Below are 25,340 nucleotides of genomic sequence, written 5' to 3'. Positions count from 1 at the left end.
GTGGCTCAGATGGTTAAGTGTTTGACTCTTGGTTTTGGCTCAGGTCATGATCTCATGGTTCACGAGTTCAAGCCCCACATCGGGCCCTGAGCTGACAGTGTGGAGCCAGCTTTGGATTCTCTCTCCCTCTCTCTGTCTCCATCTCTGTTCCTCCCTTGTTCATTCTCTCTCTCTCTCTCTCTCTCTCTCAAAATAAATAAATAAACTTAAAAAAAAGAAGACTAGGATATTCAAAAAATAACTACATATATGGGGAATATTACATGCACAAAGAAAGCCTCAGAAAAGACCCAAGAGGACCTAGAGTTTATACCTCAGGCTGACCCTCAGCAAAGAGACCATCTGCAACAATAAAAATATATATAAACAAAAACAATAAAAACAACAAACCCTACGAAAGGGGAGAATCTGATATCCAGAGTTACCATATTATTAGACTCAAATGTCCAGTGTTGAACAACAACAACGAACCATCACAGGGCATACAAAAAAACAGGATAATGTGGTACTCAAAGGAGAAACAATAAACCAACAGAAACTGTCTTCAAAAAGGACCTAATGGCAGATATGTTAGACAAAGACTTTAACTGTCTTAAAGATGCTCAAGGAATTAAAGGAGGATGTGGAGGAAGTCAAGAAGAGAGCATGGGAACAAAATGAAAATATCAATAAAGAGATAGAAAACCTAAAAAGAAACCAAAAAGAAATTCTGCAGCTGGAAGTTACAATAACTAAAATGAGAAATTCAGTAGAGGGATTTAAAGGCAAATTTGAGTAGGCAGAAGAAAGAACCAATGAACTTGAGTGTAGGATAATGGAAATTTTCAAGTCTGAGACAGGAAAAAAAAAAAGGTTGAAGAAAGGTAAACAGAACCTAAGAGTCCTGTGGGATACCAGCAAGTGAATAAATACACATGTTGTGGGAGTCCCAAAAGAAGGAGAGAGAGAGAAAGTAGTAAGAATATTTGAAGAAATACTGATGGACATTTGGGTTGTTTCCAAGTTGTGGCTGAAAACTTTCCAAATTTTGATGAAAGACATGAATATAAACATCCCAGAAGCTCAATAAACTCCAAATACAATGGACTTAAAGAGCCCCTCACTGAGACACATTATAACCAAGCATTCAGAAGTCAAAGACAAAGAGAAAATCTTGAAAGCACCAAGAGAAGCAAATCACCAATGCAAAGGATTCTCAATAAGATTACCAGTAGATCAGGGCGCCTGGGTGGCTCAGTCAGTTAAGCATCTGACTTCGACTCAGGTCATGATCTCACAGTTCGTGGTTTCAAGCCCCAAGTCAGGATCTGTGCTGACAGCTCAGAACCTGGAGTCTGCTTCGGATTCTGTGTCTCCCTCTCTGTCTGACCCTCCCCCCCTAGTGCTCTGTCCCTCCCTCCCTCAAAAATAAACAAACATTAAAAAATAAAATAAAACAAGCACCACGGTAAAGAATGGGCAACAGATTTGAATGGGTATTTCCTGTTGTTTAGACCTTTGTTGTCCATTGTGGTAGCCACTAGTTACCTGCAGATAGTGCGCTTGAAATGTGGGCAAATCCAAATTAGGATGAATGTAAAAGACTGCATTTTTAAGACTTAGTATGACAAGGATGCAAAACATCTCATTAAATTTTTATATGACACGTAGAAATGGCAATATTTTGGATATATTCAGTGAAATAAAATAGACCTCTTCTCAACAATTTTGCCATTTCAAGAATGTTACATAAGCATAGTTGTATAACATGTGACCTTTTGAGATTGACTTTTTCCATTCCGCCTAATGCCTTTGGGATCCACCCAAGTTGTTGTGTGTATCTTTAGTTCCTTAAAAAAAATTTTTTTTTAACGTTTATTTATTTTTGAGACAGAGAGAGACAGAGCATGAATGGGGGAGGGTCAGAGAGAGGGAGACACAGAATCCGAAACAGGCTCCAGGCTCTGAGCTGTCAGCACAGAGCCCGACGCGGGGCTCCAACTCACGGACCGTGAGATCATGACCTGAGCCGAAGTCGGCCGCCCAACCGACCGAGCCACCCAGATGCCCCTCTGTAGTTCCTTTTTAATTACTGAGGTTGTTTAACATCTACCTATTAGAAGGTGTTTTGACTATTACAAGCAAAGCTTCTATGATCAATCACGTACAGGATTTGGGAGGGACATAAATTTTCCTTTCTCTGGGATAAGTGCCTGGCGATTCTTTCAGTTTTTGTTTCATGGATTTAAAACTCTATTACCGAGGACATACATCTTTAATAGTTATGTCCTTGTGATGAATTGACTTGTTTGTCGTATGAGATGACCTTCTTTATCCTTGATGGTGTTCTCTGGTGTGAAATACACTTTGCTAATAGTAAAATAGCCACTCCAGCTTTCTTATAACTAATAGTAGCATGGACATTGTGAATTTTACCTTTGTTTGGTGCTCAATATTTTTGTGTACCTGTAAGTCTTCTTGACCCTTGTTCTAGAATTCGGTTTAGCTATTTGGAAACAGTTTGATACTTTTGGGTCTTGCTTTTATGATTTGTTAGGCAGGTCTGGAACACTGCTTGCCTGGGGCTAATTATTTCTATTACTGAGGCAAGAGGTTCCTGAGTCCAGTGCCCCAGGGGTTATGAATATTTCAATTCTGGCAAATCAGGGGTTATGAATCAATTCAATTCAATACTCTGGCAACAGTCATTATTCCCTGCCCTACGTGAGTGCCAGGACTCATGTCTGATCCTTTCAGGTTGTTTTTACCCCAGTCCTGCTAGTTTTCTCACACATATGTGATGATTAGCACTCAGCTGCACGGTCAAGGGGGACCCTCTGCGGATCTCCAGAGTTCTCTCTCTACATTGTTCTCTCCGCAGTGGCATTCTGTCCTGCAAACTCTAGCTGCCTCGATTTCCTTAGATTCTGAGTTCTGGATTATCCTCAACTCAGACAGGGAGCCAGGCACCCCCTGAGTTCTCGCTCCCTGTACCATGGTCTGGAAACTCTCAAGACAGAAAGTTGATGTAATTGATAGGGTTTGCCTTGTTTCCTTTCCCATTTCTCAAGGATTACTGTCCTTTGTTGTTTTTAAATTGTTATTTCAGGGTGCCTGGGTGGCTCAGTCAGTTAAGCATCCAACTTCAGCTCAGGTCATGATCTCATGGCTTGTGGGTTCGAGCCCCGCATCAGGCTCTGTGCCGACAGCTCAGAGCCTGGAGCCTGCTTCGGATTCTGTGTCTCCATTTCTCTCTTGTCTCTCTCTCTCTCAAAAATAAACACTAAAAAAATGTTTTAAAAGAAAATTATTATTTCATGTATTTTCTCTGCTTTTTTGGCTGTTTTATGTAGGAAAATAAATCCAGTCCCTGTTACTCCATTTGAGGTAGAAGTACAAGTGTAGCATTTTATCATTTTGCTTCTCTCCTACCTGCATCATTGTATTTGCAATGATTTCTTATAGACAGTTTATGGTTGGCTCATGTTTTTAATCTATTCTGATTATTGATCTTTTAATAATAGGTCTCTTGTAATTTTAACTTACTGGTCTTTTATAATAATTGGTCATTAATAATTACCCTTGTGTCATATTTCTAGTGATTGCTCAAGGGAGTATAATATTCATACTTAACTTTTCACAATCTCTTTAGAATCAGAATTTTACCATTTCAAGCATAATGTAGAAATTTTACCACTATACAGATCCTATTACTCTCTTCCTTTATATTATAGTTGTTCAATGTGGGAGGCATTTAATTGACATTTCAAGGTTGGTACATTCTTTTCTTTTCTTTCTGCTTTAATAGCCCCTTCCATATTTATTTTTATTTTTATTTTTTTAATATAATTTATTGTCAGACTGGCTAACATACAGTGTGTGAAGTGTGCTTTTGGTTTTTGGGGTAGATTCCTGTGGTTTGTCACCCACATACAACACCCAGTGCTCATCCCAACAAGCGCCCTCCTCAATGCCCATCACCCATTCCTCCCCTCCCCATCCACTCTCAGTTTGTTCTCTGTATTTAAGAGTCTCTTGTGATTTGCCTCCCTCCCTCTCTGTTTGTAACTATTTTTTCCCCTTCCCTTCCCCCATGGTCTTCTGTTAAGTGTCTCAAGATCCACATATGAGTGAAAACATATGACATCTGTCTTTCTCCGACTGACTTATTTCACTCAGCCTAATACTTTCCAGTTCCATCCACGTTGCTGCAAATGGCAGGATTTCATTCTTTCTCATTGCCAAGTAGTATTCCATGGTACAGTATTTTCAATGGACTTGTGATGACAATGAGGAAGAGGACAGAAAGAAAAAGGTCAGTAGAGGGGAGGTGGTTAAGGAGAGAGAGCCAGGTACTGAGTAGTAACAGTAAATAATGGAGAAGAAGGCAGTGGGCAAGTGTGAAGTTATAAACTGATGAAAGGACTTCTATTTTTTTTTTTAATTAAAAAAATTGTTTAATGTTTATTTTTGAGAGAGAGAGAGAGTGTGTGTGCACACACGAGAGCGGGAGAAGGGCAGAGAGAGGAAGACAGAGGATCTGAAATGGGCTCCACCCCTGACAGCAGAGGACCCGATGTGGGGCTCAAACTCAGGAGCCATGAGATAATGACCTGAGCCAAAATCGCGCTTAACAGACCGAGCCACCCAGGCGCCCCTGATGAAGGGGCTTTTAAAGGAGATTGGTTGGTGCTGACGACAAGGAAACGTAGCATGTGATCGCGTGATGCTGAAGGCACAGAAGCAAAACACCGGCGAGTGATATTTGATTAGGACCAGAGACTCCACGTTCTCAGGCTAGACACACGCTGAGATTATGGTTTTGGCCTAGGATGTGGGAGCACATGGAGGACCTTCAGTTCTGGGATGGCACCAAGAAATGCCGAGATACCGCGCAGTGTTGTTCCACACGGCCGACGGAAGGTTAAGGAGGAATGGACGCAAGGAAGTGCTGCCGATTCACAGAAGGGAGCCCTTCGGTCGCCTCCCGAGGCCAGGCCGACGCTGGCTTTGAGAGCAGAGAAGTGGAGGGGAACATCCCGGAGATTTTCCTGTGTTGAGAAGAAGCCAGTTGACTCACTGGGGACAGTAGGAAGGAACGGGATGGCTTGGCATCTGGCAGGCCAGCGAACACAGAGTTAATTTTCTTGGTGTAACAGCCCTCTCCTCCATCTCTGCTCTCACTCGTCAAGAAATGGTAATTTAAGGAAGGACTGAGAAACAAACTGTTACCGTGTGACGGTTGGTGCTCGCTTTCTTTTTGGTTTTTACAACTTTATGGAGGCGTGATGGCCAAGCAGTGTACTGCATATATTCAGAGCATAACACTTGATGACTTTTGACCTGTGTATACCTTGAGAAGCTTCACTCTTACCACAGTCAAGATTAGGGACATACCCACCACTCCGAAAGTTTCCTATGCTCCTGAAGCACCGCGGTGGCACTCGAAAGCCATTGGGAGAGACCCCGATGTAGCCGAAAGGGATGACAGAGCCGAGGGGACCCGCGTGGGTGCCCATTGGTGCCCAGACAGGTTTGGAGGTTCCCGGTGGGCACCAACAGGAACGGGAGCCAGCTGCCAGGCAACCGCAGGCACTTGGACATGAGCAGCAGAGAGGCGAAAACCAGACCCTCACCTCCTTCCCACCAGTCCTGTAGCCACGCCCCGAGTGAGGAGGGTAGAAAAGGAGAAAGCCCTGAACTGACGGAGCTGAAATTGGAAGTGACTGGAGAAAACCCCGGGGCGGCTGAGTTTATTCAAACTGGTTGAGTTTCTGCCTACCACTGGGTTGGATGAGGGATCGTGATAAACAAAGGTATCCTAAAAATAAATAATATATTGTAATATTCTTACATTATGTATATTTACCTAAATATGTTATTGGAAAGTTTACACACTTGGGTTTGTGCCCTGAGAAATTTGCCCATGCTGCCTGAAGTTCTGTGGCATATGATACATAGGATTTGCAAGATACCAGAATAATCCACAGGCCAGCTTTTAGAAAATGGTGTCATTCTTCCATCCACTCAGGGATTTCTCCTGTCACTGTCTTCAGTGCCATCAGAAAGCCATTGTCCTATGGGAAACGTCTACTTGGCTTTTTTGTTTTTTGTTTTCTTTATTTTTATTTTTTTGCTCTAGATGGCGTTTGCCAGCCATGGCTCTGAATACTTATCGTTCAGAAACTCTTAAGTCCCCTCATGAACAAATCTGAGTTGTTTGTGATTTCTTCTGCAAACTGGCAAACTGACACAATGGGGAGCTGGAGGCCTAGTGACAAAGATGAAGAATTAGCTGGAGTGGGGTTCTAACTCAAAAAGAGTTGGTTTAGAACCAGAGAACTTTCTAGAAAGAACTTGGCTGGACTATACTATGGCCAGACTCCCCTGTCCTTTGTGGGAGGGGTCAATCGTTCACATTAAGTCTCCTTCCACCCCTGGTGCAATTGACTATGTCAATTAAGCCTCGATAAAGCTATTCAAAGAAAACAATAAATATCTGTTCCTCCTTACCCTTACCCCACCTTTTTATTTTACTTTTCTCTATAAGCTCCTATGTCATTGGAGTCTTTTCTAAGATGGGTTTTATGTGTTCTTGAGTAATAAATAAACAAGCATGAGAAGCTCAAAACAAGTCTTAAGAGTCCCAGGCCCCCAGTCCTCATACCCTGCTAGGCCCCAGCTGCCTCCTGCGTTCCCTCTGCCCACTGAAGATGATGATGTAGGCAGCAGAGAAGGGAAGGGATGATGTAAAGGGGCAAGAGACAGGACATAGGAGAGGGGGCCCGTTATGTAACGGAAGAGTTTGGAGTCTGATTTTTCAAACTCTGCTATACCTCCCAGGGAAATGTTAGAACCAAAACAGCCAACTGTGGCCGTAAGGTTGGGCCGGGAGTGCTCTGGAGGAGTCTGATGCCGATCTCTTGCCCAGCCAGCAAGAGAAGGTGACCAATAAAGCGAAAGCAAAACCAGACTTTAGGTCGAAGTATCAAAGTTCTGGTCTTGCTCTGCCCAGAGCTACATCCGTGTGAGAAACTCACTAAAGTTTTCCAGATCTCTGCCTCCCTTTCTGCAAAACGTGTGGGTTGGATACGATGAATTTTAAGGGCCCTTTCAGCACTAAAATTCCACTTCTAGTCTTGAGGTATACACAAATTACAGTAGAAACTTTATTAGAAATATAAAACACAACCACAAGAACGCTCCTTTCTTCAAACCTCAACTTGTTGGTGACCAGCAGTCAGAAGGCTCCCGGTCAAAAGAGGTGTCCTGTGATCCAGGACCAGAAGTGTCTCCACAGGAACAATGGACAAGTTAGTTATTGCAGTAACAGCAGCAGCAGCAGCTCGAACCTCCAAACTGAAACAGGAAGCCTGGTGGCCCCATTTTCAGTCTTTCGGGGTTGAGGGAGAGACTGGTACGGACAAACTTCCTTCACCCACATGGGTCCTATGGTAAAGAACCCAGCCATCAGCCTGCAACCAGTTATGGATGTACAACCTTTCACCTCCAAAAAAGAATTGATGCCTCCTGTGGAAGAAGAAAGGTCGGGGAGACACATAGATGTTTTGGGAAATCAGAGAGGAATCATTCCTCCCTCATTCCTAGAACCCTGAGTATCAGAACCTCTTGGATCCACTCAGATGTCTGGGTTTCCAGCCTCTGAAACCACCAGATGTTCAGTTTACCTCCAGTGATCTGAAGTCTTCCTTGGTAGCACTGAGTTGTATCATTGGGACAGGGAAGGGAAGGAGCAGTCACACAGGTCCCCAAAGCCACACAGGTTGGGCAGTAGAAGGGTACTGATGTACTGGGAGCTGGAGGGGAAACAGAGGGACAATCAGGGTGTGTCTGGCCTCTGGAGTTGTCTCTTCTTGCTTCCCTTCCTTTCCCAAGTCTTTGCTGCTGACACCACAGCAGTCACGACCTATCACTGCCACCTCCCCCCACCCTGTACCCCCCCCCCCCCCCGCCCCGCCGCTGGCTTCTCCAGCTGTTTTTCTTCGCTGTCAGAACCCATCCATTGTGACTTCCAAACTGTGTGCTTGGGTGTGGAGACAGAGATGAAAAGGACACGGTTCCTGCCATCGAGGACCCTTGTCTAGAAGGAGAAGGATGTGTCAGGAATTATAATACATCTCAGTAGGCACTGCATCCAAGGTATGATGGCAAAGGAGTGGAGGACAACCTAACTCTCCGGAACAATTTGCCGAGTATTTTCGCAGAGTGGACACCTGAGTTGAGGTGAAGGGTGAACAGAGGTTAGTTAGCTGCGTGAAAGTGGAGGGGTGGGTGGGGTAGCAAAGGAATCGGCGAGGACAAAGGCCCGGAGGTGGGAGCCAGCCGGGTGGCTTTCCGGGACTGGGAGACACTGCAGGGCTGGCAGTGGTTGGTGGGCACAGGAGGGCTGGGCCGGTCTTTGTGGCCAGCACCCATTCTGGTTGGGCCAGGACCGGATCTACACTTCAGCATTTTGAATACCAGCCCCCCTCCCCCCACTGGACCACAGTAAAGGGGGAGGAGAGAGAAGGAAGTGAGCTGAGAGCAGGCAGGGCCAGATTGCTATAGGCCCCCGGCCACATTGGCCACATTGGGGAACTGGGGAAGCAGTAACTGCCAGACTGATTAGGCCACCCCGCCCTGCTCAGAAACCTCCACGGACACTTTATTGCTTAATAAATACAAAAGCCATGGGGCACCTGGTGGCTCAGTCGCTTAAGCAGCCAGGTCATGATCTCACTGTTCCTGAGCCTGAGACCCTCATGGGGCTCTGAGCTGTCAGCTGCAGATTCTGCTTCAGATTCTGTGTCTCCCTCTCCCTCTGCCCCTCCCCCGCTCGCACACGGTTTCTGTTTGTTTCCCAAAAATAAATAAACGTTAAAAAAATAAATAAATAAATAAACACAAAAGCCAACTTATACCCCAGCCTTCGTTGACGTCCCGGTGCTCCGAGTGGCGTTTAGACCCAAGAAAAAGCCTGGCGGAAGGTCTGAGGTTCTTTTTCTGTGTGTGGCCCCCCAAGGGCCTGAGCCAAATAAGGACACAGAGAAAGGAGGCATACCATCTTTGCAGGGGCTCAGATGGTTTCTCCGCGTCCCCATCTCTCACCTCTCGAGGCTTCTAGGGTCTCTGCCGGCCTCCAGAGCTCCTGGAGGTCCTTTCTGCCGTTGCAAAAGGAATCCTCACAATAGCTGGTGTAGGAGACTGTGATTATGCCTGGGGGTGGGGAGTGCTGGACATACGTCACCGCCTGCGTCCCATCGTAGATGCAGCCCTTAGTGGCCAAAACTGCGGTCTTGGCCCCTGTTAGGAGACGGGGTGGGGAAGAAAGCGGAGGGTGGGCCTGAGGTTTCGGGGAGTGGGTGGGAGCAGCACTGACCCGGACATACTCACCCCTCCTCCCGCCCTTTCTCATTTCACCTGCTTTGACCATCAGAAGGGATTCCTGGCAGAATGACCCGCCCTCACAACTCTCAACCTTCTCCGTGGTCCAGTTAAACATACTGCTTGGGTCCTCTTCTATACTGGTGAACACGCCCTTGTGACAATTTAAGTTTTGCACCGCTGGGGAGAAAAGGAGATCTGGGTGAGCGCCTGCTCTTCTCTGTGGGGCCCCCGTCAGCCCTCCTTTACCAGCGATCCATCCCCTGTGAACCAGCTCTCCCCACCCCCTGGCCCCCGTTCTTACAGGCCAAGGAGGCGGCTCCCAGGAGGAGAAGGAACAACAAACTCTGGGCACGACGGGTACCCATGGCGTCCTTTAGAGAGGGCTGGAAGCGCGGCTCAGGATCAGAAAACGAGATTGCAGGGACCGTCTGGCAAGTACGGGCGCGTCTGCGCTACAGAAGACCGTGACCTCCAGCGTCGGCGTGTCCCGGTCGAGCCTGCAAGTTTGCACCACATAACGCGTTCACTGCGCCTCAGTTTCCGCAGCTGCAACTCTCCGACCCAAACACCTGTCCCCCGAGGACAGAGGACGTCAACAACTCAGTACCCTCCAACCACGGGATCCGGGAGTCCGGCCCACAGGCCCCTGCTCCCGCACACTGGGGAGGCCGGGTTCAAACCTACGTTCTCCCGAGGCCGGGGATTCTCAGCCCCCAGTCCCCACCCCCCGAACTCGGAATTCTGAGATCCCCGCCCTGTTCTATCTAGGGATCCAGGCGTTTGGGTTCCAGCCGCCGCCATTTCCCGCAGGGCCCCCAGCCTCCACCCCTCTCAGGCCCAAGAGTCCTGGCGCCCACCTTCCTCCTTCCTCAGGACCCAGGATCCCCAGCCCCCCCCCCCCCTTTTCTCTTTAAGGGACCCAAATTCCACCTGGCTTTGGATAATCTCACAAGAATCCTAACAGAGCCGAAGGAACGGCCCGGAACGGCTTTCTCGTTCCACTTGGCCTTCGTTTTGCCTCTCGGAGGCACGGAAGGCGGGGCCAGCTTCGCCCAGCGGGTCACTCGAAGCCCCATTGGTCGATGTGAAAGCATCTGATGAGCTCATTGGATGAACCCGAAGGAAGGCCGCGCCCCCTTGGCCCCGGAGAAGAGGCAGGCCTGGGAGGTGCGCATGCGCAGGCTGGCACGCGGCGAGCAAACGGGAGGCGGGTGGGGTGTGAGCCCAGGGACGTAGCCGGTGTTTGTGGTACGCGTCGTGCGAGGCAAGATGGGCAGCCCGTCCTCAAGAGGCCTCGTTGACACTTTTCTCTCATTGAGCTGTGGAATCTCTTCTTCTCCAGCCAGGCTAGGAGGTCAGACCCTTGGCCATCACCCACTGAAGTTCTCTCCCTGTCCGAATGGCCTCCCATGTTCCCAGTCTGGCTCCTGCCCCAGCACCCACCCGGTGGCCATAGGCACTGGGGAGGCAACGTGATCTCATCACCCTCACTTGCAGTGGTTCCTGCCCAGCCCGGGCGCCTCCCTCTGATCACATCACAGCACCGGCCCCTCCATGGCCTTCTGGAAGGCCGAAGAGAGAAATGCCGGCTTCAGGGTTCCTTCCAGCATCCCCGAATGTGTGCATGAGCCTCAACTCTGAAGGCGCAGATTGCCGTTATGGCCGACCCACGTGGCCCTGCCACTGCCACGACTAAGACGTGCCTTTCATTCAGATTTCTTGTTCCTGGCTGAAAATTCTATTTCGTCTATAGGTGAGCTTTCCAGATATGTATGCAACAAGAAGCAAAGGTGCCCTTTTTGTGCTTTCCGACTTGGTGCTGTTTCTGTAAGTGAGTTTTTATTTTGAATCGAGAAAATACTACAATGAGAACTGAAACAACTAGGAACAGTTAATGCAAATGTGAAGCGAAAACAATTTGTCTAGATTAGGAAGAGTATTCTGACCTTTTAGAAACCACCCCCCCAAAATTTTTTTTAATGTTTGTTTATTTTTGGGGGGGTGGGGGAGGGGTAGAGAGAGAGACACAGCGGATCCAAAGCGGGCTCGTTGCTGACAGCAGCGAGCCCAACGTGGGGCCCCAACTCCCCAACTGTGAGATCACGACATGAGCCGAAGTTGGATGCTTAATCGACTGAGCCACTCAGGCACCCCCCAAAATGTTTTCAAAGATTAATCCAGGACAAAAAAAAAAAAAAAGCTGCCATTAGGTTATAGTGTAGCTCTAATTATTTCATGTGTTAACGCTCAAAACACTAAGAAGAGGCATGTGATTCATGGGATGAAAAATAATTAGGTGTCAGATGCCTTTAAGTCCTGGACTACAGGACAGGCTGGGTTGGGATCATTAGGAGGCAGGAAAAATAAAGCACCTTACAGCAGGGCCATGGCCAGTCCCAGCCTTGCCCCAGCAACCAGTCTGGGGGTAGAGCCCACAGATTTCAGGGGAGGAAGTCTGTCTGTTATGATGGTGGGGAGCCTAGCTATTCTGTCCACACTGTCTGGTCGGAATACCCTGGAACATTTGGCGGTTCTTAGAATAAACGAAGGGACCGTCTTGGTTGATGCCTCTTAACAAGGAGCAGACTTACGGGATAAGCAGTTTTTAGTGCTTACTGTGGTTTTGATCCCACCCCCAGGAGCAAAGAGAAAAGATAGCAAGAAATTCACTTCAAACACGGGGTCCCTGATGCCTCGCCCCGAGTTTTCTCATCTCTCAGGACTCTGAGGGTCCCTATTCCCAGCCCTCTCCTCCCTTGGACCCAGGAGTCCAGGCCCCCAGCCCCTCCTCCCTCAGACCCAGGGGTCCTGCCCCCAGCCTACTGTCACCTGGACCCAGAAACCCAAGCCACTACCCACCTCAACTCTCAGCATCTAAATGTAACATAAAAATAAGGTACCCTTTGTGAACTTTCAGGATTGGTACTATTTCTGGAAGTAAAGCTATATAAATGAATACTTTTTAAATTAATTAATTAAATTAATTATATTTTAGAGAGAGAGAGAGAGATAGTGGGGGAGAGGGCCAGAGGGAGACGGAAAGAGAATCTTAAGAAGGCCCCACATCCAGCGTGGAGCCGGACACAGGACTCGATCCCACGATCCTGGGATCATGACCTGAGCCGAAATCGAGAGTCAGATGCTCACCCGACTGAGCCACCCGGGTGCCCCATGAATATTTATTTTTAATAGAGAAAATGCCTCAGTAAGAACGGTGTTAGTAAAAGCTCTTAATTTTATGTAAACATATATTAAGAACTTTCAATTGGGGACAGTTAGTATTAAATATAATTACTAATATGTTATTAATGAAGACATTTGGGACAGTGAATATAAACATGAAGAGGTAGCTCTGGTCCCAAGGACCCTGTCCCTTAGGCCCTGGGGGTCTGAGCCACCCTCCCATCTTTTCAGGACTCAGGCTCCAGTGCTCACAGCTCTCGGTCTCTAACAGTGCTGCACTGTGTAACTACGGGGGGAGGGGCTGGGTCCCAGTGTTCAGTCACAACTGCCAGTATGGGACCAATGGGGTCAGAGGGAACCAGAGGGCAGAGAGGGTGGTTGGGAGCTACACAGCCACCTGCTTCGAGCTCCAGAATCTTATCTCTGTGCCCTCATCCCTCCCCATCCCTCTGACTAGCACTTGTCCTGCCTTCTGTCCTGGTCCCACAGCTGGCTTCTAGTTTCTGTCATGAACATCATCTTAAATTGGCTCTTGGCCTGGGAATTTGTTTGTTGGGGTCGTAGTAACTAAGTGCCACCACCTGGGAGGCTTTGGTTTTGGAGAAGGGTAATGTCTCTCACAGTTCTGGAGTCTGGAAGCCCACAGTCAAGGTGCTGGCAGGGTCGGTTCCTTCTGAGGGGTGGGAGGGAAGGATCTGTCCCAGATCTCTCTCTTTGGCTTGTGGCTGGCTGTCTTCTCCCTGTGTCTTCACATCCTCTGCCCTCCATGTGTGTTTGTGTGCAGATTTCCCCCTTTGTATAAGGACACCAGTCATGGGGCACCTGGGTGGCTCCGTCAGTTAAGCGTCTGACTTCAGCTCAGGTCATGATCTCACAGTTCATGGGTTTGAGCCCCGCATCAGGCTCTGTGCTGATGGCTCACAGCTCAGAGCCTGGAGTCTGCTTCAGATTCTGTCTGTCTCTCTCTCTCTCTCTCTCTCTCTCTCTCTCTGCCCCTCCCTGCTCTCTCTCTCTAAATATAAATAAACATTCAAAAATTTTTTTTAAAAAAGGACACTAGTCATACTGGCTTGGGCCCCACCCTAATGACCTCATCTTAATTTGATTGCGTCTGTAAAGACCTTGTCTCTAAATAAGGTCACTTTTGGGGGTCCTGGGGGTTAGGACCGCAACATATGAATTTGGGAAGAGGGGGGACACAGTTCAAGCTATCTCAGACTGTTCGATTTGTGTTGCAGTCGAAGTGGTTGAGGGTGGGATAGCGCTCCACGGGGGTCCCAGTGCTGTTTTTCATTCCTTCTGTCTTAGCATCATTCCTGATGCAGCCTTTGCCTCCCAAGGAGGCTGCCTTGGTGAGGGATGGCGTGAAGACACAGGATCAAGGGGGCATCCCTGGAGCAAGTCAGGGGCCCAGGGGCTGCGCTCAGGGATCCCAAATTAGCCAGCAAGCGGTGAGCTGAATTCAAGGTTCTGTCAACACAGGATGTATGTAGTGCCTCCCAGTGGGTGACTGTGCAGAGATCATCCCTTCCTGTCCCAGCCTTTCACCCGATTCCATTGTGAGATGAGTGATGGGAGACAGCTTCCAGGCACTAGGTCTGATTTTGAGGGGATGCTGCGGGATTTCACCTGCCTGCAGCTCTGCTCCATCTTTGACATCTTTGAACCGTGACATAGTGAAGCATCTGCGATCAGCCCATGTCTGTCCCTCCAGGTTCCAGGCTTGCAAAGGTGATCATATTCTTGAGTCACGGTCCAGGTGACCTGACCACAGAGTCCCTCAATCTTGGATTTAAAAGGGAACTTGGGGGCACCTGGGTGGCTCACTCGGTTGGGCGTCTGACTCTTGGTTTTGGTTCAGGTCATGATCTCACGGTTTCGTGAGTTCAGGCCCCACATCCGGCTTTGCAATGACAGCATGGATCCTGCTAGAGATTCTCTCTCTCTCCCTACCCCTCCCCTGCTCGTTCTCTCTCTCTCAAAATAAATAAAATTTTAAAAAATATTAAATTTTGTTTAATCTTTATTTATTTTTGAGAGAGAGAGAGAGACAGAGGGTGAGCAGGGGAGGAACAGAGAGAGAAGGAGACACAGAATCCGAAGCAGGCTCCAGGCTCTGGGCTGTCCGCACAGAGCCCGACGCAGGGCTCGATCCCACGAACTGCGAGATCATGACCTGAGCCGAAGTCGGACGCTTAACCGACTGAGCCACCCAGGCGCCCGAAAATTTTAAAAAATATTAAAAAAATAAAATAAAAGGGAACTTGGACCTCTTTTTAAGAACACATGTAGCACCACTATTGTTCACCTGGAGTATTGCAACAGGCCCTCCCCCTGCCCCACGGTGATCTATTCCCTACCTGGTATCAGAATGATCTGTTTAAATATAAGCCTGATTGTGTCACTTCTCTGTTTAAAGACTTCCAATGGTTTTTCCCATTTTACAGAAAGGGAAGGAAGGAAGGAAGGAAGGAAGGAAGGAAGGAAGGAAGGAAGGAAGGAAGGGGGGAAGGAGGGAAGGTGGGAAGGAAGGAAGGAAGGAAGGAAGGAAGGAAGGAAGGAAGGAAGGGGGGGAAGGAGGGAAGGTGGGAAGGAAGGAAGGAAGGAAGGGGGGAAGGAAGGGAGGGAGGGAAAGATTCTAAATACTTGAAATGGCCTTGAAGGTTCTCCACATCTTGCCTCCCCTGCCTCCTCATCTCCATGTTCTGCCCTGCTTTTCCTCATTCTGCTCCAGCCACACTGGTCTTTCGGCTGTTCCTTGGATTCATGGCAGGCACATATCCATCTCAGGTCCTTTGCATATGCTTCCCCCACTCCCTGAAGGGGCAGAGAGAGAGGGAGAGAGGGAGAATCCCAAGAAGGCTCCATACTCAGCCCGGAGCCTGGTGTGGGGCTCAATCCCACAACCATGAGAACATGACCTGAGCCCATATCAAGAGTCAGACACTTAACCGCCTAAGCCACCTGGGCACCCTGCAAATGGTATTTTATTTTATTTTAAGATTTTATTTTTAAGTAGTCTCTACATCCATCGTGGGGCTTGAACTCACAACCCCAAGGTCAAGAGTAGCATGCTCCACCAACCAAGCCAGCCAGCCACACCCCTGCAAGTGGTATTTAAAAAATACATATTTCACTTTCCAGTTGTTCATTGCTACTATCTGGAAATATTTAAGAATATGTAATACAGAATAGTGTGGAATATTTAAATTTTTTTAGCATGGATATAGACTAGTTTAGCCCTACTCCTAAGGTATAACTTTTCTGGGGTCTCTACTGAATGTCCTATATGTTCATTGAGGTCTGTCTGCTCTGGTTTATTGGAATTTGAATGTTTTCTTTCTGCGTGAGCTTTGGATATTGTTCTACATATAGCCCCCTGGAAGGTTTTTTAGGTTTATACCAGAATTCACAAACTTAGATAAGGGGCTTCCCCCGCTCCCGCATTCTAAAGTAAATTGCCTGTATGTATCCGCTTGCTTAACCCTAGTCAGGTAGCATGGCATTTTTATTTGTGGCTTTTTAAATTCATTTTTGGCATTGTAAAGATAGCCCCGACCCACTTCTATATCACGAACACAAAAGGAGGCATTCAGAGTTAGTGTGGGTTTAAAACTTTATTCACTGATGTCAATAAAGTAACAGTAGATCTTTCCTGAGGTTCAGTTTTTAAAACCATCAAAAACTCGGTGGAAATTCTTAATAGTAAAGATGACAAAGAGGGCAAAGGGGAGTCAATGAATTCATTCCCCTTTGGCCTCAGGTAATTCAGATTTTACGTTCTTTGAGTGAAGTGTTCGCAAATCTCCGGAACTCTCTGGAACTCAAGGAGCCGAAGAGAATTCTATAAAATGCCAGCTCTCTGTGTCAGGAGATAGCTACAGAAAACACACTCACCTCTTCAATTAAAACTCTTACATAGTTAGGGGCACCTGGGTGGCTTAGTTGGTTGAGCATCTGACTCTTGGTTTCGGCTCAGGTCATGAGCCCAGCGTCCCTGACAGCACAAAACCTGATGTGGGGCTCGATCTCATGAACCAAACTGTGAGATCCTGACTGATCCACCTAGGCGCCCCTATTACCTATGTTCTTGAGGTTATTTTTATAAATCTATTATATCTGTAAGTAGAAATATTATATGATGGTTGCCACGGGGCATTTCTTCCCAACTCCCTGTTCTGTGACATCGTGGTAACTTGAAATCAGTCATGGTGGGAATATTTACACCATGGGAATAGGCAAACACTACAAGTCAGAGCTTTTATTTCTCCCCTCAGGGAAGCAGTTAAACATTTACCAGCACACCATGAGGGTGCTTGGCCTTATGTTCAGAGGCAGATATATGTAGAAGGGAGCTTTCTCCCCGTTTCAGTATTGAGCCTTTTCATACAGGTTATATATCTATGACGTGCATCGCGTCCCCTAGATGGAGAGCATTTGTGCAGTGCACAACCTGACCTACGTTCTCAGTGGTGCTGACTCTTTGTTATATATTGTCACAGCAGACAACATATTTGAAATACAGTCTTGGGGCGCCTGGGTGGCGCAGTCGGTTAAGCGTCCGACTTCTGCCAGGTCACGATCTCGCCGTCCGTGAGTTCGAGCCCCGCGTCAGGCTCTGGGCTGATGGTTCGGAGCCTGGAGCCTGTTTCCGATTCTGTGTCTCCCTCTCTCTCTGCCCCTCCCCCGTTCATTCTCTGTCCCAAAAATAATACAGGCTTGCTCCCAACTCTTGCCCATCCTTTGTGTTTCCCTGGATCCAGCCTTACCATTGTAAGCAGCAGTTTCTTTAATAAATTCTGCTCAAATCACCCAAGTTGGGGTTGTACCATTCATTTCCTTCTGGGACCGTGACCAATTCAACAATCAGTAGGATCAGGAAACAAATCTGCATTCGGGGCGGGGTATTCTACCACACGGAAGAAGCACAGGCAGAGCTCGACCGGGGGTCTGATGAAGCACAGGTAACGCCAGTCCTATGATCATTTCACAGTTGCTCAAATGATCACTTGGTGGTGGCAGTGACAGAAGCGGAAAGTGCAGTATTGGGGGGTGCGGTGGCTGTGGCACCGTTCCTGCGGCAACGGTGGTGAATGTGTTGGTGCAGGCGTCAGCCGGTTCCTTCGGATGACCCCACAGAGCAAACACGGAGCAACCGGAACATGAGAATGTCCAACTGGAAAAGCGATGGGCGGTCAGAAAGCTTCCTTGGCGGAGTGTCCCTTCCTGCTCGGCAACTCTCCATGGCTCCCTGCCCTCCGGAGACAGGCCGACCCCTCCGTCTGGCTTTGCAGGTACTTGACCAGCCCCGGCCCCCGCCACTAGCCATTCCCAAGGTCGTTGCTGCCTCCTTGACCCTGCACTGCTGTTCCTTCTGCTTAGAATGGCTCTCCCTTTGTTGCCCACACCCACCTTGTCTACCTGGAAAACTCGTAATCACCCCAGTTCCAGCTGCACCCCATCCTCTTGATGATCCCTTCTCAGGCAGACCCTTTTTTTTCTTTTAAAGTTTATTTACTTTGAGAAAAAGAGCGAGCACACAAGGGGGGCAGGGGCAGAGAGAAGGAGAGACAGAACCCCAAGCAGGCTTTGTGCCATCAGCGCAGAGCCGGATGCGGGGCTCAAACTCACAAACTGTGAGATCATGACCTGAGCCGAGATCAAGGGTCAGAGGCTTCACCGACTGCGCCCCCCAGGCGCCCCTCAGGCAGACTCTTCATGAAAACAGCAGGCTTGCTCTTTCCTCCAGGTCTTTGACGTGCTGTTTCCTCTGCCTGTTACCATCCTTCCTTCTGCCAATAAACTGCAGCTTATCTGTAAGACACAGCTCACGGGTCACCTCCTCTGTGAAGCCCTCCTTAATGCTCCCCCCTACCCGGGACATCAGTAGCTTCCTCCCCTGAGCTCTCCCAGACTCCCTTCACCACAGCCTTATGACCACCTGTATCTCTGATGTCTCCCCTCCTCCTGGAAGCCCCTTTGGAGCAAGGACGAGGTCTGAGTCCTCTGGGGTCTTCAGGAGACCTTGGAATCCTTTATGAACTCACTTCCCATCCACAGAGAGGAATGTTGGCTGAACTCTCTGGGCACCTGTGTGTGTGTGTGTGTGTGTGTGTGTGTGTGTGTGTGTGTGTGTAGGGGGGTTCAGAGCTGGAGGGTGTGGGCAGCTTCTTGTAGTAGTTGTCAGGACACATGGACGCAGAGGCTGGGGGCTGCCCTGGGCTCCGGGACGTGGGCCTCCTGGCCCACTGCCACGGCGCAGCCCTTGGTGAATACTACGTTTCACCACCTGCAGGATTTCCCTACATCTTTCAGGGCCACCCGAGTGCCGTGCTAACCCAGCAGCTACCCACTGCCTGGCCCCGGCCCACCGTACAGATCTGCCCTTAAACCTGGGCTGTTTTACCCCTTCTCTGTAAACAGATCACAGAGTAGCCTCGTGAACCCGCAGGTGCGTGTGGAGGGACGGGCGGCCGAAGCGGGTACCGTGGGCACCTGAGCCACCTGCCGAGGCGTTCACCTGTGTCCCCCACCCCGTGAGAGCCTGATCCCATACGCACCTTTTCCCTGGGTGGTGGCTGACCCCGTGCCTGGCCGGGGTCATGGTTTGGTAGCTCAGACACTACCCAGCAGGTGATGTGCAGTGTAGGTCACTATGGTGTCCCATAGGGCAGTAGCCAGACTCCCCTGGGACACGGTAATAAGCCAGGAGCTGCTCTCTAACTGGAGGATAGTTATTTGCAAAAGGAGACATACGTACCCTTTGCTCCCAAACCCCGACTTTCTCACTTATCCTCTTAGCTCTTTCTGTCACAGAAACTTTTCAAAGCCGTTGGGTCTGTTGGGTCATATGACTTTCGTTCCAGACCCTTCCTACTCTAGGATCTACTCAAAACTGGCGGTCTTGTGGTTTCCCTCAAAAGTGAGTAGGAGTAACACGTCAAAATGTGCTACATTTCTGTCCCCCACCCCCCAAATCTTTAGGGACCTATCTTTGTTCTAAAGGCAGCCGCATAAGGTGTAGCAAATTGTCTCAGAAAGAATGCTGCAGTTTCAGTTACCTGCCGTAAGCCGTGGTCTGGAAGCAGCTGATCCCCCTTCTGACACAGGGTCAGAAGGTCGGTCCTCGCTTAACACCCTGTCTCAGTCCCCGAGTCATTCCCCTGACTCATCACGGGGGCATGTTATCATCTCACATCATCACACAGAGAAGGGTGAGCCCAGTACAGTAAGATATTTTGAGAGACACGTTCACATGACTTCTCTTACAGTATATTGTTACGATTGTTCTATGTAAACATTAGTCATTGTTGTTAATCTCGTATTGCACCTAATTTATAAATTAAACTTTAGCGTGGGGGGTGCCTGGGTGGCTCCGTCGGTTAGGCGTCTGAATCTTGATTTCGGCTCAGGTTGTGATCTCACGGTTCGTGGGTTCGAGCCCCGTGTTGGGCTCCGGGTTAGCAGCGCAGAGCCTGCTTGGGATTCTCTCTCTCCCTGCCCCTCCGCCACCCCTCAAAATAAATAAACTTAAAAAAATGAAACTTTAGCATAGGTATGTATGGGTAGGAAAGGAACAGTATACAGAGAGCTTGGAACCACCGTGCATTCAGGCATCCACTGGGGGCTTTGGAATGTATCCTCCGTGGATATGGGGGGGGGGGCTGCTGTTTGGGGACATGCCCTAGACCTATGGGGCCCCAGGGTTTACACCAATATGATGGGGTTGCTGGATGTGGCCCCGTTGATCTCTCAGCCTCTGGCACACACATGTCTCATTTACTGAATCATCAAGGGTGTTTGCTACCTCTTGTTCACTGTGCCCGAGTCAATAACACAAATCCATCAATGCAGTGGGTGAGTGTGATGTTCTGTAGAAAATCAGATGATCAAGGTCCCTCTGAACCATATTATAGGACAGAGCAGGAGAGCCGACCTCCTTCATGGCGGGGATTAACGTCCACCCAGAGCCATCATCCAAATAGTCCCTGCAAGGTCTGAGCATTTATTTGCCTTTGACCGGTGCCCAGCTGCCCCGGATAAATAGCCTCCAGTCTTTCTGGTATGGGGGATCAGTCACTGTCTACACCCGCGGTGGCATTGCAGGGTCCTTCTCAAATGGATCCGGCCTCCCCCACCTCATTTGTGAAGTCCCAGGTCTATGAACAACCCATGAGCTGAGGATAATCATCACCCTTTCTGTACAGAAGAGGGTGAAGCAATTGGAAGGGGGGGAAGGGAATGACCCAAGGCTACACAATCAGGGAGCGACAAGATCCGGCCTGGTAGCAAACAGAGTTTCACACACCCGAAACTGTAAGCCTTTTTGCTAAATAGCTCCACGCCCAGCCTTGCATTTGCTACTTGAAATACACAGGACTCCCAGGAAGGTTGCCTTAATATCCTGACTCGGTCCTGCCTTGCCAGGCCCCTGCCAACCTGCCACTCTCAACACCCACTACCTCCTCCTTGCTCCAGCCTAGCCGCCTGCTTTCTTTCTAATCCTCTCCATAAACCAGGCATGGGCCCACCCCAGGGCCTTTGCACCTGCTCTCGCCTCTGCCTGGAATGCATTTCGTGCATGTCTTCCATGGTAAGCTCTTTCTTTTCATCCTGCTCTCAGCTCACAGGCCACCTCCTCCTGGAGACCTTCCCTGATCCCAGTTCAGTCACTTAACTTTCACATCACTTGGTCTTCACCCTGCCCAGCACCCAGCACCATTTGCGTGTGTGTGTGTATGCTCATGTGTTTGCTCCATGTCTCTCTCTCTCAATCAGGCGTGAGCTGAGCAGAAGCTGGGCCTCATTCTTGTTGGTCTTCCTGAATCCCCAACAACTGGGATGGTGCCTTGCACAGAGTCCAGCTTTAATAAATATATGTTGACTAAAAGCAAGACATCGAATTGACTACCTATGACCCTATGTGCCTCTTTGCCCACCCTTCCTTCTCTTCCTCCAGAAACACTGCTTCAGAGGGGTGCCTAGGTGGCTCAGGTGGTTAAGGGCCCAACTTCAGATCAGGTCATGATCTCACAGTTTGTGAGTTCGAGCCCCGGCGTCAAGCTTCCGCTCTCCGTGGGGAGCCTGCTTTGGGTCCTCTGTCCTCCCTCTCTGCCCCTCCTCTGCTCACTCAGAAACACTGCTTCAGGCCATGCACATCTCCAGAGGGCGCCATTATTCCCACAGCAACAATGTGACTCATTGGGGAGGGGGTGGTGTTTCTAAGGCCCACAACCCGTACAGATGCAGTGATGGCTCTCTGGCCATCTTTCACCGTGCATTCATTCATTCATCATTCATTCATTCGTTTATCCAATCAGTATTTATTGAACACTCATTGTATACCCCATTGGTAGTGTCGATGCACTGAGAGATGGGGAAATGTGACTGCCTGTGTGGCAAAGTTTAAACGTGAAATAGAATGTATAAAGATGTCAAAAATAAACATAGAGTTGTAAGTTACACGTTAGTCTCTTTCTCCTCTGCTACGGCTCCTCCCACTTTCCTCTTCCTCATGCACACGCGGGCAGATAGCCCTTATTCCTCCCCGGCCCCTCCTACCCAGTGTGCTAGAGCTGGTTTGTACAGGCTTGCAAAAGCCGATTGTTAAATATTTCAGAATGTTTCCAGCTATTTGTTAAATGACTGGTAGCTTGAAATCAGACATGGCAGAACTATTTATACCACAGAAATAGGCCCACGTTGGAACGCCTGGGTGGCGCAGTCGGTTGAGCATGGGACTCTTGATTTCGGCTCTGGTCATGATCCCAGGGTTATGTGATTGAGCCTCGCATTGGGCTCCCCGTGGAGCTTGCTTGAGATTCTGTCTCTCTCTCTCTCTCTCTCTCTGCCCCTCTCCTTTGCTCATACTCTCTCTGTCTGTAAAATTTAAAAAAAAAAAAAAGGTAAATAAAAAAGAAATAGGTCGACGTTACAAGGCACAGCGTTGAGGCTGTTTTTCTGAATAGCTGCTTTTCTAGCACATCCCCCTCCCCATCTCTCTCTGGCAAAGAAACGTGTTGTTGTCAAGGAATATCCTGTCTTGGACAGAGATTTACTTTCCACTACAACCCCTCCACTCGCCATACTTCAGCTCCCCAGTGGGTGGGTGGCCGGGAGGTGGAGACGCGGGCCTGGATTGCTACCAGTGGGGAAAACAGCGGAAGAGAAATGCATGAGGGAAAATCATGGAGAAGGGAACATAAAGGTAAACAATGGAAGAAAGAAGTGAGAAGCCAGAATTCGCATTGGGCAGAGGTTAAAGTAGAGAGTAGCCAGTATGCGCCCAACAATGTCCTCATGGGCTGTTGGGCTATTTCCCCACGTGGGGCCAGGTTGCAGTGAGGAAACCGCCTTCCCAAACTACCCTGAGAAGGGTGGGGGAGGGCAGCCTTATAGCTGGGCTCGGAGGAAAGGGGGCGAAGTGGCTGGACCAGTGGGGCCTGGGGGCCCGGATGTTTCTGATTGCTGGTGGGGGGGGGGGGGGCGGGGTCAGGGAGCCTGGACCCCTGGGTCCGGGGAAGGAGGGAGGATCCGGATTTCTTATCCAGTGAGATTCAGAGGGTGGGCCCAGACCTCCTCTCTCAAGGCCCTGCCTCCCGCCCTTTCCTGGCTGCCTGGGGTGTGAAGAGATATAAAAGGTCTGGGCCCCCAGAAGAAGAAGGAGCCAGAGTCCCAGCTGCCCTGACCATGAGCCCTGCGCTGCAGCTGGCTCTCCTGGGCGCCACCCTCGTGTTGCCCCGTGAGTGAGGACCCCGACCTGGGAGGGCGTTTTCCTGGAGGATGGGCTCAGACGGATTTCTCTCCCCGTCTCAGGAGCGCAGGCCCTGACCTGTCAGAGGGCGACACGTGAGTTTCTGGTTAATGTATCGGAAATGCCCTTTCCGTGGAAGGCGGACCATGAGGTATGTGCCAACGGCTGGGGCTGCCAAGACACGCTGATCCTCATTGACAATGGTGAGAAGAGCCCCGTGGGCCTCAAGGGTGACTCTCACCCTTCCCTGGGAGAGACATCCCTCCCGTCCCAGTCCTACTGTGTTGTGTAGGGACTCAGCCAAGGAGCCGTCCCCTCGGCAGGAACAGCCCCTGGGGCTCCCAGTCGCCTCTCCAGCCTCTCACCCCAGACTACCATCAGACCCTCCCTCTAGGACCCAGGATCCAGGGCCCCAGCCCCTCCTCCTCTCTCAGACCCAGGGGTCCAGGTTTCCAGCCCCTCCCCTCTCAGACCGAGGCGTTCTGGCCCCCAGCCCCCTCCTGCCTCAGACCCAGGGATCCAACTTTCTAGTCCCTCTTCCCTCAGACCCAGGATTCAGACCCCCGGCCCCTCCTCCCTCCTGGGTCCAGGGCCCCCAGGCCCTCCTCCCTCAGACCCAGGGGTCCAGGGCCTGCCTCTCTCTCTTGGTGCAGGACTTCAAGTGAACATAGTACTCACCAAGGGCTGCACCCCGGTGGGGAATCAGGATGCCCGCATCACGGAGCACAGGGCAGGCCCCGGCCTCTCCATCCTCTCCTACACCCACGTATGCCGCCACGGAGACAACTGCAACAACTTGTCCACCACCCTCCCACTCTGGGCCCTGCCCTCCACCGCAGGTGCGGGGCTGCGTGGGGAGGCGGGACTCGGGAGGCACAGGGGGCGAGAGGGGCTGTCAGGAGCCCTGGGAGCCGGGAGCAGCAGGGCTGAGGGGCAGACGTGAGCACAGAGGGACCCTCCATTTAGCTCCCTCTTCCCTCCCTCCTCCCTGTCCACTCCCCCTGCGGCTCCCTCCCTCAGCACCCCTTCTGTCCGTCCTGGAGCAGCAAACCGCACTCATTTTCTGGTGTTCGAGCACCTAGCATGGCCTTCACCTGGCGCCTGCTCCTTTCTCCTCCTTGTTTCTTTTCCTCTTCAGAATTTGGTCCACTCACGTTTTATTTAGGCTTTTGGCATTCCCTCTTTCAAAGTGAAATGGGCCCGTGACATTTTTTTTTTTTTTTTGAGTCGAGCTGACACACAGCATGACGTTAGTTTCGGCCGTACAGCACAGGGATTGGACAACTCTGGACCTTACGCTGTGCCCACCGCAAACGTAGCTCCCACCTGTCGCCATACATCGCTATCACAGCGCCATTGACTATATTCCTATCCCTGCCTGCCCTGTGTCACCAGTCAGGTCTGGGGCCACGTGGTGTGTTTCTCTACCCTCTGGAATCATTTGTGAACTTAGGTGTCTGATGTTCTTGCACTGTTTCGTGGACCCCGGGGGGTGAACCACCTGGGTTCCTCCCAGGGCACCCCTCCCCCACCGCACCCCCTCCTGTACTCGGGCCCAGGCGCCCCTCCACGGTCCTCTGGTTCCTTCCCTTCCTTCCTTCCTTGCTCTTTCCCTTACCACCCGCCCCTGATTCCCTGGCGTGTCTGCAGAGAGGAGCCTGGGAGGGCACACCGGTGGGAGACTGGGGAGGTCGCTCCTTGGGACCAGCAAAGCCAGGGTGGAGAGTCGTGGGTCCCCATCCAAATCCAGAGCCCTCCGTCCCCTCACCAGGCCCGGGCTCCCTGCGGTGTCCAGTCTGCTTGTCTAAACAGGACTGCGAGTCTGCGACAAAGGTGACCTGCCCGGCCGGGAGCACGCACTGCTACCGTGGCTCAATCCAGCTCAGGGGAGGTGAGCCAGGACAGGAGGTCCCCGTGGGGCGCTAAACCGGTGGTGGGGGAAGGGTCTGAAGACCGAGATCTGGTTCTCTGGTGGGTGCCAGGGGAAGCCGAGACCTGAGAAGGGTGGGTCTGGCCTCCGGGAGCCGCGCCACCCCCC

The 25,340-nt window shown here is 50.1% G+C and overlaps 2 protein-coding genes across 18 annotated transcripts in view; one reads left to right on the top strand and one right to left on the bottom strand.

Moving 5' to 3' along the window:
- The window catches only part of CD177 (CD177 molecule), a 34,989-nt gene that overhangs the window by 5,788 nt on the left and 3,861 nt on the right, over positions 1–25,340 (top strand). For 3 of the 16 annotated variants that reach the window (XM_053210734.1, XM_053210735.1, XM_053210736.1), the window contains exons 3-5: positions 23,365–23,505; positions 23,956–24,141; positions 25,074–25,193. In XM_053210734.1, the coding sequence (XP_053066709.1) occupies positions 23,365–23,505; positions 23,956–24,141; positions 25,074–25,193 (447 nt within the window). Of the gene's footprint in view, positions 1–10,392; positions 10,721–10,863; positions 11,198–17,656; positions 17,844–22,642; positions 22,757–23,051; positions 23,291–23,364; positions 24,142–24,570; positions 24,702–25,073; positions 25,194–25,340 lie in introns of those variants that run through there. The other 13 variants (XM_027037691.2, XM_053210737.1, XM_027037688.2 and 10 more) reach the window with 13 other exon arrangements.
- On the bottom strand, positions 7,125–9,800 carry TEX101 (testis expressed 101). Of its 2 annotated transcripts, none has more exons than XM_053210744.1 (5): positions 9,668–9,800; positions 9,400–9,543; positions 9,088–9,282; positions 7,668–7,796; positions 7,125–7,509 (listed from the first exon to the last, which is right to left on the bottom strand). In XM_053210744.1, exons 1-5 carry the CDS (start codon positions 9,729–9,731, stop codon positions 7,298–7,300), a joined length of 744 nt encoding a protein of 247 aa, XP_053066719.1. In that variant the 5' UTR covers positions 9,732–9,800; the 3' UTR covers positions 7,125–7,297. The 2 variants fall into 2 exon arrangements, with proteins under 2 accessions (XP_053066719.1, XP_014926267.1); XM_015070781.3 differs by having other exon boundaries at positions 7,125–7,428.

This window comes from Acinonyx jubatus, chromosome E2 (genome assembly GCF_027475565.1).
Source record: "Acinonyx jubatus isolate Ajub_Pintada_27869175 chromosome E2, VMU_Ajub_asm_v1.0, whole genome shotgun sequence".
NCBI classification, from domain to species: domain Eukaryota; kingdom Metazoa; phylum Chordata; class Mammalia; order Carnivora; family Felidae; genus Acinonyx; species Acinonyx jubatus.
This window is presented reverse-complemented; position numbering and strand designations above follow the sequence as displayed.

Coding starts and splice junctions, on each gene's coding strand:
- TEX101 (XM_053210744.1), bottom strand. CDS start 9,731: ATGGGTACCCGTCGTGCCCAGAGTTTGTTGTTCCTTCTCCTCCTGGGA. Junction 7,797..9,087: donor GACCCTAGAAGCCTCGAGAG/GTGAGAGATGGG, acceptor TTTCCCCTCCAG/CTCCCAGTACATCAGTACCC. Junction 7,510..7,667: donor AAGACTTCAGATCACTGGAG/GTAAACTGAACA, acceptor CTTCTTCCACAG/GAGGCATCAATTCTTTTTTG.